The 13653-nt window shown below is 33.0% G+C and overlaps 1 protein-coding gene across 4 annotated transcripts in view; it reads right to left on the minus strand.

Moving 5' to 3' along the window:
- Positions 1 to 393: 393 nt before the first annotated feature.
- The window catches only part of LOC136033112 (phospholipid-transporting ATPase ABCA3-like), a 177832-nt gene continuing 164572 nt past the window's right edge, over positions 394 to 13653 (minus strand). For all 4 annotated transcript variants that reach the window (XM_065713741.1, XM_065713739.1, XM_065713740.1 and 1 more), the window contains 2 exons: positions 6903 to 7054; positions 394 to 546 (listed from right to left, as the gene is read on the minus strand). In XM_065713741.1, the coding sequence (XP_065569813.1) occupies positions 505 to 546; positions 6903 to 7054 (194 nt within the window). In that variant the 3' untranslated portion in view covers positions 394 to 504. The remainder of the gene's footprint in view (positions 547 to 6902; positions 7055 to 13653) is intronic.

Consider the following 13653-nt stretch of genomic DNA (forward strand, 5'->3'; position numbering starts at 1 on the left):
AAAAGCCCCTTTCATATACGGAGTAATTTCTGTTCGTTTTAAGTTTTAATGTCGCTCCTTACTTTCATTTAAAAAAACTTGTTTTTTTATTTAATTATTATAAGAAATTCCATAAAGTTAAGCTACTGAATATATTTGATTGTCTATCTACTGTGTATTTTTCTCCAGGGTATAAATCGATGTAAGAAACATCATGACTATTTTGTGTTCTGCTATCCTGGTTTAAGAATATCTTCAATCGATAGCTAATCCTATTTAACAAATATTCGAAATTTCAATTGAGTAATGTTTAATCTGTAGGTTTCGAACAGTTAATGACTGTGCTAATGAATTTCATTCTTTGAGAAAATCACCTTGTCGGCCTTCGTTTCACTTTTTTAAGGAACAATAGGGTATATCCTTATACAAAAAGTATATATTTTTATTTTATTTTTGGTGCTATAAATAACAATGATAGTAACAAAAATCGGATCGTATATTAAATACTAACATAATTTTGAAACTTTACTCCTCTGTTTTCTGGAATCTGGCAAACTGAAGAAAAATCTGAAAATATAAAAGTAGTTTAGTGAACGAGCAGAGTAAAGATATACACATGCACATATATGTGCATCTAATAATGAGTGTCCTATCTTTCCCAGTGTTTTATCCCCCCCCCTGACTGATTGACAAGGTGCATTTGCACTATTTTGGTGCCTTTAAGGCAGTTGCGTATTATTTTTTCAATTGGCACATTTTTTGGAGGGAAAATCGTTCATATAGGTTTTTTCACTAAAAAATGGAGCTTTTGACGTGGTTTTACTATTAGCCTTAGACCTCCGGTAAAACTGCCTACTGATTTAGTTTGTCTCCAAAACCTAATTTGTTGGAAAACCCGTGCTTTGGCTGTTTAAAACTGCTTAAAACGGACAAAAGTGAAAAAGCACCAAAAATTCAAAACTAGTACAGTAAAAGGTACTTCAAAAAAATATATTATGCAAAACTGTATTTGAATGATATAGCATAGATATTGATAAATTTACGAAATTATCCCATAGAATATTTTGTGCTAGTTGGAACATATTCAAATATTGGAATAGTGCCAATTTCCAAAGGTATTGCATAATTCATCTTATTCTTAAAATATTGGGAACATTAATTCGATGCCTTCAACATAAAACGCTCTTTTTTTCTAATTGAGAGTCACAAGTACTGTTCATACAGCCAAGATTTGTTCAAGCCACGCCAAAAAAGAATACGTCGGGGTACAATTTTGGGCTGCACAACTCATCACTCAAAGTTTTATATTTTTCCTTTCCTTATGTTGAATTTATGTTCACAGGTTTTTACGGGCATTTTTAAATTTATTGTTTGATATACTCACTAATTCAATTGCTTTTATGAATATACTCGAAGCAAAATATTTAGTTGATACAGCAGTCTGGTAGTTTCAAACTGTATTCACATTCCATGCAATAGCAATGTAGGATTGTAAAAAATAGAGCTGACTTATGAAAAAGGTCAACTGAAACTATTTAGAGAGTAGCAAAGCAGAGACTTAACTTATAAGAAATATCAAACAAAAAAACTGAGAGAGTAAAAAACAGAAGAGTTTATAAAAAAAACGTCAAACATTAAAACATAGAGAGTAGAAAAACAAAGAGTTTACTTACAGAAATGGCAGATAAATTAATTTACAAAGTAAAAAAAACAAAGAATCTACTCATAAAAATGTCAAAGAACAAATTTCAAATAATTCTGAACAAAAAAACCTTTCACGGTTTTGACAGGCTTCGAATTTTATACAAAAGAAATAGTCAGATTTCGTGTTATTTTTATTGAATCAAATTTGTGTTTCAGGAGTCGTTCTTAAAGAATTGGCACAAAACGAAGAATTTAGCGTAAAGAGTGAGATGTTGAGGGGGGGGGCAATCCCCTTCATAAATATAATAATTTCTGTTCGTTTTAAGTTTTATTGCTTCTCTTTACTTTCAGTTGAAAAAAAACCTTGTCTTTTAATTTAATTTCTGATCGTTTTTAACTAACGCCAGGAAATCTGGCCCCACCTCCATGGAGAAACTTCCCTCCGACGGAAATATCCTCTAGACAATTCAATCCCGTTGAAACTCCACGCGTAAAATTGAGACGGAAATGAGAAAGCAAGACATTTAAAAATAATTTTGTAAAAAAATTCCGGCAGATTCCCCCAGTGTAAAATTTCTCCTGACACTTTCACCCTCTGGAGGCTTCCCTCTTCATAGAGAATTCCCTTGTGGAAAAACCCCCGGCAAAAATTTCCTCCACCCAAAAATGTATAGATATTTCACAATGACAAATACTATATAAAAAATGGGCGAAAGACCTTTCCCCAGGGGTTGTGGGAGGGTGGGGGGCTTATGTTATATTCAAAGGCATAGTTATTGAACCTTTCAACTATGATGAGCAAAATGGTTGTCTCAAAATTTTGAACTGACGACTTTTGGAAAAAAGGGATGGGCGAAAAAAGGGCCAGGTTGCCCTCCAACCTTTTTGGTTACTTAAAACGGGCACTATAGCTTTTAATTTCCATTCGAATGGGCTTTGTCACGGTACTCTAAGACCACTGGGCCGATGTTTGCAGATAGGAGTTAGGCTTGAAACCATTACAGCAGGATTTTCTGAAGATTAGGATTTTCTGAAGATTATAATAATTTTATGGGGTGTTTCCTCCTTTTTCCGAAAATCAGACAAATTTTCTCAGGCTCTTAGCCTCTAATAGACAATACTAAACTTAATGAGAATTGTATATTTAAAATCAGCATAATAAACCAATTCTTTTGATATATCTATTGATATCAAAGCTCCATTTTTTAGAGTTTAGGCTACTATTGAGCCGGGTTGCTCCTTAATTGCAGTTCTTTACTGCAAACTGTTTGAAACAATACTGAACATAGCAACAACAGGCAAAAACGGCTAGGCTATTTAGCAATTTTTCTAACGTTAAATGAAAAAAAGTTTTTTCAACTGAAAGTAAGGAGCAATATTAAAACTTAGAAACAGCAGAAATTATTACGCATTAAAACTTAGAAACAGCAGAAATTATTACGCATACGATTAGGTTCCCCACTCCTGAGCGCCTCGCTCTTCACGCTAAAGTTTTTCGGTGTTTTAAAAAAAAGTTACTTATTGTTCTAATTAAACGACCCTTGCGTTACATGTATCGTTTTTAGAGAATTGGGACAAGATTTTAATTTTAGCGTAAATAGCCAGGTGTTGAAGAGGGGACAACCCCGCTCGTATACATAATAATTTCTGTTCTTTTTAAGTTTTAATATTGCTCCTTACTTTCAGTTGAAAAAACTTGTTTTTTTTTCAAAATTTAATTTCTGGTCGCTTCTTTATTAGCGGCAGGAAATCTGGCTCTACCTCAGTGGCACAAAATATGGGGGCTAGAGAGGGTCATGGCCCCCTTAAATTTTGAAAATTACCTTTTTATTTATTTTTCACATCTATTTTTTATTTTAGTTATGCGCTACATTAAACCAGCGAGACTGGCTAACTGGTCGTTTTTATTTGTCACCCCTTTGCTTCGTTATTCACAAGTATTAAATAGCACTGCTACTTTTTGATGACCTTGTTTTGAAATGTCCCATCTGTCCCACTCTTGTACTACCCTAATTCTACCACTCGGAGACACAATTTTGTTTTGAAAAGTTAACTTAAGCAAAAACATATCCAAATTCATAACCTTACACGACATCCAGGAATCGAAATCTCCACAATCTAAAACCAGTGTTCGAAGCAAGAGAAGTCAAGCCACTTCCATTCGTTTCAAAGACTTTCTTTCAAACTCAACAACTGGTAAACAAAATACCAGTCAGCCAGTTCAATCAGACTCCGGTAAAGTTTTGTACTTTGAGGTAATAGTTCGTTTCACGAGCTAGATGGACCAACGTTTCATGCAAAATATTCCTCTGCTCGACGCTTTATTTGCTTTCGACCCCTCAAGTTCCAATTTTCACGAACTTTCGAAAGTGGAAAGGGTTACGTGTCAGTATCAAAGGATTCTCGATGTCGATGACCATGCCAATGAATTCCAGCTTTCTCTTACAAAGCTGCATCTGTCAAAAATGGATTTTTTCGAGCTATCGAAATCTAATCTGATCTTCCAGTTGCCTATTCTGCGGTGCTGAAACTGAGGAAACTAGTTGCTACTGTGGCTGTGACCACTACCAGCAATGAACGATTCTTCTCAGCATTTGGAAGCGTGAAGAACTATCTGCGATCGACGATGGGAAACGCCAGACTCGGTGATCTCATGATATTAGCCGTTGGAAAAAAGAGGTAAAGAAACTGGATTTGGATAGATTAGTCGGCGATTTTACTAAGCAGCCAAGTAGCTGCTACCCTCCGTTTTAGGTATGTTTGCTCAATTTTTTTTTTGCATCTTCATTTAAAAAAATCGAAGAAATCTTTGCTCCCCTACATTGTAACGAATTGATGCCATTGCTCTACCTCCATGGAAACATCCCTTCCCCACAGAAATATTGTCTTGTAAATTTTAATCCCGATGAAAATTTACCCTGGACAATTTAACACCTCCAAGCGCATAATTGCGTCAGTTAAGAGAAAGCAAGACATATAATGAAATTTCGTACAGAAATTCTTGCAAATTTCCCAAGTATACAAAAATTCCCTAAAAGTAGTTTTCCGCTAGGGATTTCCCTCTTAATAGATAATTCTTCCCGTGCAATGTCCTCCTATCAAAAATTATGTCCCCCCTATCTGAAAAATGTAGGCATGCTTCCCAATAACAAATACTATACGTAAACAGCGGGCAAATTTTATAGCTCAAAGACCTTTCCTCAAGGGCTGTGGGGGTCATATTATCTTCAAGGACACATTTATTAGGCCTTTTAACTATGCTGAACAAAGTAGCAATCTCAGAATTTTAATCAGACGGTTTTGAGAAAAAGAAGCGTGGGAGGGGGCCTAGTGACCCTTCAATTTTTTTGAATTGCTGTTTGAATTCTGACAAAATATTGAAATGAGTATATTTTACTTGTCTATAAGAATAGGTTTTTGTGGATTCCAAGCATAATAATGTATTCCAAGCATAATAATTACTGAAAAACGTTTTAAATATAGATTTAAAATGTTTTATTTAAATTCTAGTATTGAAACACAGTCCAGTCATGGCGTAGTGGTTTTCAGATAAAATATAAAAAAAAATTGTAAATTTGACTTTGAGGTACTGTGATATCCAGGATTAAATATAACCGTATATTAAACTGACGTTTTATTTTCAGTAGTTCAATCCAGTTATCTCAATTCTTATAGAAATTTCATATCCGTTTAATTGCAGTAGCCTAACTCCTGTGTTTAGTGATTTCAGTTCGTTCTAGGTTTGACTCGAAAATTGATTTTGATACAATCTTTCAGAAAAGATAGGATTTGACCGATTCGTGGCATAGTTATTGCAACCTCTCAGTCCTGGATTTCTAAAAAAGCGGGAGGGGAGCCTTTCTCTTTGATTGTGCATCAATTTAATTTCATCTTTATTTCAGGTTCGTGTGTCACATTATTTTTCCTGATGTGAAGGTATTTCTGGCTCCGATCGTTTCTGTTGGCCTGCTGAATATGCTGTCAAACTGCTGATTTCTACCATGAAAAAGTTCAGGCGTCAAGAGGTGTCATACTATCTTGGAGGAAGTTTTTATTGCAATTTTATCTTATTGTAATATAAATTAGTATTTATTTGATGTTTATTGATGCTTCTGAAACTATTGAGGGAATCATGAAAATTAGATATTGAACTGTTAGCTTAGGAGATTGAACAACGCTAGCGACGAGAATCCAATGGAAGAACTGAAATTTCAACAAAAAATATGGTTGATAATTAAAAACTAGGAGAAGCCGAACAATAAAACTAGAAATTAGATTGTAGGCCTAATAAATTGAACAGCGCTAGTGATGGAAATCCAATTAAAGAACAGGAAAACCAACAAACAAGATGAAAATACAATAAGGATCATAAAATCCAACATGTTGTTTTGTCAACAAATTGAAAATTGAATTCAGGAATGGAAATCCAATATTTTTGTTTCGCAACAAATTGGAAATTCAATAATGATCAGGAAATCCCAATAAGGTCTTTAAAATTCAATTCACCAATTTTCAGGTGCTGAAATTTTAATTTTGTTGTTGATAAACATTAAAAACAATTTTTGTTGAATCTCAAACAATTTTTTCTATAGTGTGTCACAAACTGTTTGATATGCTTAAGGAACATGCGACTGGCTTACAAAAAGATGATATGACCAATAAAATTAAAGCACACTCTTTAAAAGGGAAGTAAATAATGATAATCTATCTTTTTCTCTTTGGTAGAGCATTGATTAACTGGAAAACTTCTTTCAGTAGGCCGGTTCCCGGTCAGCTGTTGAAGAACCACCTGTTTATAAGAAGATACAGATATAACCTATGAGCTTATTTAATTGGAACTAGAAACAATGACCTTCGTTATTTAACGAAATGCTGAAACTGTGCGGAGTGGAGTGTGGAGCTCCAAAACTGTACGGAGAATTTAAAATAAATAAATCAAAACAGCGAACGAAAACATACAGTGTTAAAGAACGTTTACAAAAAAAGTACAAAATATAAAATGCTAGACCTAGAAGTTGTTTACTCAAAAATCAAACACTGCAGCAGTGCATTTTGTCCAGCTACCACCTCGTTTTTTTTTTTTTTTTTTTTTTTTTTTTTTTTTTTTTTTTTTTTTTTTTTTTTTTTTTTTTTAACGGTTACTTTTGCAGAAATTGCTTGAGAGGAATAAAATCACAACTTCAAGGCAATGTACGACTGGATACTTTCCTTTACCTCATAAAACTTTCTATAGAATAAATACACGTTACTAAGAGAAATAAAACAGATTTAAAACTTACTTGTTCTAAGGTAGTTTGACTGATTGAATAATCGTCGATAAGCAGGTAGTCTTTTGCTCTTTCGACAATGCCAAACACGGACGACCATCCGCCGTTTATGTCTGGTATATTATACTCAACGAGATTTTGATGGCAGTCTTTTATGGTACTACCTGAAATTTATATCTAGTAACATGGACCAAAAAGTCATTAATCAGTTAGTAAATTATGACTATAACTATTAGAATAACGAAGCAAGAGAAGGAATTGGCTGTAATCTTTGCAACTCCTGATTTAGGGCTTCTCGAAAGTCATTCTTTCAGATCACGTCAAACTATGCCTCCCCCCCCCAAAAAAAAGCAAGAAAAACTTCTTTAGAATGCTATAAGAGACTCTATATTGTGTTTATTTCAAATAGCTATTTAAATGGTATGTGTCATATTGATTACAATTTTCTTGATTAAATTTTATATTAAATTTCTATTATATAAATTTATTATCTATTATATAATTTATATTATATTAAATTATATCAAATTTTATATTTTATTGATTAAATTTCCACACTTTGCAAAGCGTTCTTTACTGGAAAATAAACTGATGGTATAATTGAAGTAAGAAAACCATGTGAAAACAAACAAAAAGTATAAAACTCAATACAGTAAAAAAAAAAGAAAAAAAAATTTAAACTGAATAGGAGGAAACAAAATCCATAAATAAGAAAAACGAAACTTAAGAATGAAATTTTTAAATTAAAGCGACGAAATAAAACTTATAATTCCAAGATTCGCAATCTTAAATGGAGCGTAAAAAAGGTAATAGAATTTGCACAAATCAAAGTGGAACTAAAACCGAGTGGTGCTAATTGAACCAGCGATGGGGAGGGGGACTAAACGCCTCGCCCTAAATTTTGATGAATAACTTTTTTTTTGTATTTTCGTTTAAAAATCCATGCCTTCCCTGCAAGTTTTAGGGAATTGGCGTTAATGCGTTCTTGTACACATTAATTAATCAGCTTTTAAATAGATATAGAGAGCTATTTACTAGCCCCTAGCTTTATTGTTTAAGAGAAAATAAGGCAGGATAAGAGCTAAGATGTTCCATTGCATCTGACATGAGGGTTAAAACACCACTCAAATCTATATTCATATATATCCAGTCGAATCTATATTAAATATCGAATCTACATCCAGTCGAATCTATATCAAAGCCGATGGTTTTTACTACAGTTCTATGTTAGATACCCGTGCTGTTGCTCTTTGGAATCTGTTATCGGGGTCTAAGTTTTCTAAATTTAGACCCAAAGGTATCTAATGTCAAGATCGCAGGCTTCTATGTACGGTATCATAGAAAATCCAGTCATTTGGATTTCTGTTCTTCGCATTCTGTTTAATTGAATATCGAGGGGAGGGGTAACAATCTTCGGTTAGAGCAGCCACGGACTCTACGTAGCACCCATAACTGTTTTATTCTTATGGATTTATATTTCTGGCTCTTGGAGGGATGGAGGTATTACATTAGCGAATATTAGTGCCATGTTTTCTTCCATCTATATTATTTGCTCACATTTTCTTATGAAAATGACTTTTGCAAGTAATGATCCCATCATCGAATATAAACAACATTCTTAAATGACTCCTTAGCATTATGGTCTACTCAATGGAGAATTTGAACTTTAAAACACCTTAAAATTCTTCACTTTTCTTTTTAGTGAAGAACAAACAAAACTAAGTTTGTTTTTAGAACTGGTTTAGGAACCGAGTAAGATTGCACTCCGACTGATAGTCTATCGCTTTAATGAATTGATTTTCCATACCATATCAGTTGGAAGCACAGTTTAGATACCAATATATTGGTACCTAAGCTGTGGGTGGAAGAGTAGTCAGGAGATACAGTCAGGGATAATTATACTCTAGATTTTGAAAAATGAAACAAAACTAAGTCTATTAAAAAGAAAAAAGAAAATTAAAAAGGTAAAACATGATAAAATGTAGTGGAAAGTCGGAAGCCAAAACTCCATAGTAAAATCAGTGAACTAAGTTTACTCGTTGTTCAATTTTTTTTCTAAAAACGAATCAATTTTCACTCTATAGCTTCTAAAACAACACACTTAAAAGAAAAAGACTAATAGTGGCTATAAGTGTGAAAAAGTCAATTCAAAATATTTAATTCAGCAAATGAAATTATCTTGGTGTTAGCCTACCCCTTGATCCACTTCAACTTTTTTTTGGCGAAATAATTATTGAATGGCGGGCAGTTTTAAAATGTAGAAAAAGAGCCCAAGGGTAATAAAATGTCTGAATTCTTGAGTTTTGAAAAAGATTTGAAATGCAAGCTAAATATTATTCAAAGTGCTAGTGAATCTTGTACCTCTAAAATTTGCAACAAGTGCCCACTGTTAGATGGAGAATCTCCTAGTCTTGTAAAACTTTCAAAGGAATCCCTAAAAAAAGCCCAATGCGGTGATTTGCTATCGATAGCATTGTCCGGATTCTCACTAGCAAATACAAGAGTGTCAGAAGAATTGAAAGACCGTTGAAATTGACAAGCTTAAACTAATTTCACCTGCTGTTCTGTTGCGAAATCAGAAGACCATTATGTTTCTACAAAGGAGTGGCCGGCGTTTACACCCCCCCTCCAGCGTTTAACCCCCTCAGAAATTACCCCTGTGAGTCCCCCAAGAAAAATACCCCGAAAACGCCCCAACCCCCCCTCCTCCCAAGAAAACAACCCCCTCGGAATATGAACTCACGGAAAATATCCCCCGCGGAAAATACCCCCCAGAAAATAGCTTTGCTATAGCAGAAGGGTCATTTTCCCTTGCTCCAATGAGCAAAACCTAGATTAGTTTAGCAGTGTTCGATTTAATTTGGCCATCTCTCTCTGGCCGAGCTCTCCCCTTTCTTGGGATTTTTTAGTAAATGTATAACTATAGAAATTTATAATTAATTAGAAAATTATTTTGTTCTTTCCCTTCTTCCTTGGCCCTTGTTCTGTCTTCTTGCCTCTCAATTTATTTCTATTTTAAGATTGCTATAAGCTTTCTAGTATTCCACTCAGAAATGAAATTGAAGGGCTTGGATTTCGTAGGACTATCAATAGTATTTAAAATCGTTCTTCCTCTATTTCACTATATAGCTTCACGCTAACCAAACAACCAGCCTTCAAAGCTGAAAATAAAAGACTCTTAAATTATACCTGATTGTTTGCTATAAACAAGGGTAATAACTACGTAATAACAGTACCAACGCAAATTTTGTATCTTTTGAACATTATGAAATATGAAAAAAACAACTCTTTTCAACTGAAAGTAATGGGTTAAAATAAGTAAATATTTTAGTACTGGTGAAAAAGTTTCTTATTTTAATAGAACAGCGCTTGTGTTTCAGGAGTTGCTCTAAAGATTTGGTACAAGTCAAACTTTAAAGTAATGGGCGAGGTACTGAAGAGGGGGCCATCCCTCATATTTACGGAACGATTTCTGTTTGTTTTATGTTTCAAAGTTGCTCCTTACTTTCAGCTGAAAATTCTTTTTTCTTTAATTTCTTGTGGGTTCTCAAATAATGCTGGGAAACCTGGACCCCTCCATGAAACCCCATCTCAAACAAAAAATTCTAAGTTACAGTATTTTTCCATGCAAAATCCCCACCTCCCCAAAGAAATTCCTGATAGGCAAGAAGACAGAACAAGAGCCAAGACAACAACATAGAGGATAACATTATTTTTCAAAGTTGTCCATTTAATAAGAAATCCCAGAAAGGGGGGAGCCCGATCAGAGAGAAATGGCCAAGTTAGATCGAAGACTTGTAAACTAATCTAAATTTTGCTCGTTTCTTCAGTAAGGGAAAATAACCCCTTCTGCTATAGCAGAGCTACCAACAAAATAGCTAACTAACAAAAGGATCTAGGTGTTTAACTCCCTACCCCCCGCGGAGACTAACTCCCGGGAAAATACCCCTGGAAATACCCCCTCCCTCCGTGGAAATAAAGTTTCCAAATTTGAGAATTTTTAGTTTCTTCGAAAAGTGCTATGGTATGGGAAAAAGAGGAATTTACACACCAAAAGTATCCTAAGAACTTAGAAAAAAAACTCAAACCCATTTTCGTTGAAAAGACTTCCATATGAACTTCTGCAAATTTAGCAGTAGCGAGCGCCGAATTAAAAAAAAAATTGAAGAAGAAAAAATGTAGGCGAACAATCATCAAAATTAAGCTAAAGCAAATGCCACCTAAAAGCTTAAGGTTTAGCTTTCCTTTGAAAGAATAGTTGGCTTTGGGAACCAATAAATTCTTATTGCTTAAGTTTTTACGGACGAAAGCCTTGTCCAATTCTACGACTTCGTTTTTCTTATATTCCAAGTGTAAAACTACCATAAATCACCATTAATAAATAAATGAAACCCAAAACTAACAGAAGAAATTACAACAGATAACCTAATCAAACTCAAAACAAGCAAAAATTAAAAGGAGTATTGCTGACAACACCCATGTCTTCTCAAGACCAGAACATAATTTGCACTTTACTAAAACAAACAAATAAACAACAAACAAATAACCGTGTATTGCCAGTTTGATATACGTATTCTGATATTCATTCCTTATAGTCTTAATACTTCTTTATTTGTGAAAGTAAAAATAGGGAAAACATTTAAAATGTTTTTTCTTTTCAGTAGAGTGCAAATTCTGCTCTGGTCTAGATGAGCTGTGGGGTTTGTAAGCCCCGCTCATGTCAATTGTTGCTTGTTTTGACTTTAAATCAGTTATATATTGTAATTTCTGTTCGTTTCAGGTTTAATTAATTTATGGTGATTTGTGGCAGTTTTAGGCTTGGAAAATTATTGAATTTATTTCTACACTTTTTTTGGCTTAACGAGGCTCTTCGCTATTCTTTGAGAAACTTGTTTTGTGGAACTAGTTTTTTATATTAATTTCTGTTCATTTTTACTGACAGTCTTTTTCATAGAAAAAATATTTTATATCTTTTTTGTATTTGGCTCAATAGTTTTGCAATAGTATTGTTTGACTTTATTTCTGTTCATTTTTGATTTAATGGGGCTCATTACTTTTCTTTAAAAATTTATTTTTCCCATTAACAAATACTATCCGTAAGTATTTAAATAAAAAATAAGTTTTTCAACTGAAAGTAAGGAGCAGCATCAAAACTTAAAACCGAACAGAAATTGTTACATACATGAAAGGGGTTGCCTCCTTCTCAAGACCACGCTCTTTACCCTACAAGTTTTCTTTTTATACAACTTTCATGTTAATTTTTGCTCATTTTTTATTTTGAATCAGTTATTTATTTGTAATTTCTGATCGCTTTGGCATTTACTGATGGTGAATTGTGGTAATTTTACGTTTGAAATTATTTGAATTTGTTACTACTTATTTTTGGCTTAGTGAGGCTCTTTACTATTTTTTTGAAAAAAATCGTGTTTATTTTTTAATTAATTTCTGTTCATTTTTTATTGACATAGTCTTTCTGATAGAAAAATATAATTCAATATATTTTTGTTTGTTCTTCTATTAGACTCCATAGTTTTTACTTTGGAGATTATTTGACTTTATTTCTGCTTATTTTTGGTTGAACGAGGCTCTTTATTTTTCTTTAATAAACCTGTTCCGTATGCTTCCCATTAACAAATACCATCGTAAATAATTAGATAAGAAAAAACAAGTTTTTCAACTGAAAGTAAGGAGCAGCATCAAACCTTCAAACGAACAGAAATTGTTACGTATATGAAAGGGATTGCCTCCTCCTCAAGACAGCGCTCTTTACACTAAAGTTTTTTTTATACAAAAACTCGTTAATTTTTGCTCGTGTTTGAGGTTGAATCAGTTATTTATTGTAATTTCTGGTCATTTTGGCATTTATTGATAGTGAATTGTCCTAGTTTTACGCTTGGAAAATTATTGGAATTTATTTTTACTCAGTTTTGGCTTAACGAGACTGTTTACTATTTATTAACACACTTGAATTGTGGAAACAGTTTTTATATTAGTTTCTGTTGATTTTTTATTGGCAGTTTTTCCGTAGATAAAATATTTTATATATTTTTATTTATTTTTCTATTAGACTCCATAGTTTTTACTTTGAAGACTATTTGACTTTATTTCTGCTCATTTTGGTTTAATGAGGCTCTTTATTTTTCTTTAAAAAACTTTTTCCGTATGATTACCATTAAGAACTATTATCTGGAAGTAATTAAATAAAATGGAAGTTTTTCAACTGAAAGTAAGGAGCAACATCAAACCTTAAAAAAACCGAAATTGTTACGAATGTGAAAGGGGTTGCCTCCTCCTCAAGACCGCGCTCTTTGCGCTAAAGTTTTTCTTATACAACTTTCGTCTTAATTTTTGCTTGTTTTAAGTTTGAATCGGTTATTTATTGTAATTCCTGTTCGTTTTTACATTTATTGATGGTTAATTGTGGTAGTTTTATACTTGGAAAGTTATTGGAATTTCTTTTTAGTCATTTTTGGCTAAATAAGGCTATTGACTATTCTTTGAAAAAATTGTTTCGTGGAATTTTTTCAATTATTTTCTGTTCATTTTTTATTGACATAATCTTTTTCATAGAAAAAATATTTCATATGTTTTTCTTTGTTTTTCTATTAGACTCTATAGTTTTTACTTCAAAAATTCTTTGACTTTACTTCTGCTCATTTTTGGTTTAGTGAAGCTCTTTATTTTTCTTTAAAAAACTTGTTCCGTATGTTTCACATTAACAAATACTATCCGTAAGCAATTAAATAAAAAAAAGCTTTAAAAC

The sequence above is a fragment of the Artemia franciscana genome, chromosome 11 (assembly GCF_032884065.1).
Source record: "Artemia franciscana chromosome 11, ASM3288406v1, whole genome shotgun sequence".
Classification (NCBI taxonomy): Eukaryota; Metazoa; Arthropoda; class Branchiopoda; order Anostraca; family Artemiidae; genus Artemia; species Artemia franciscana.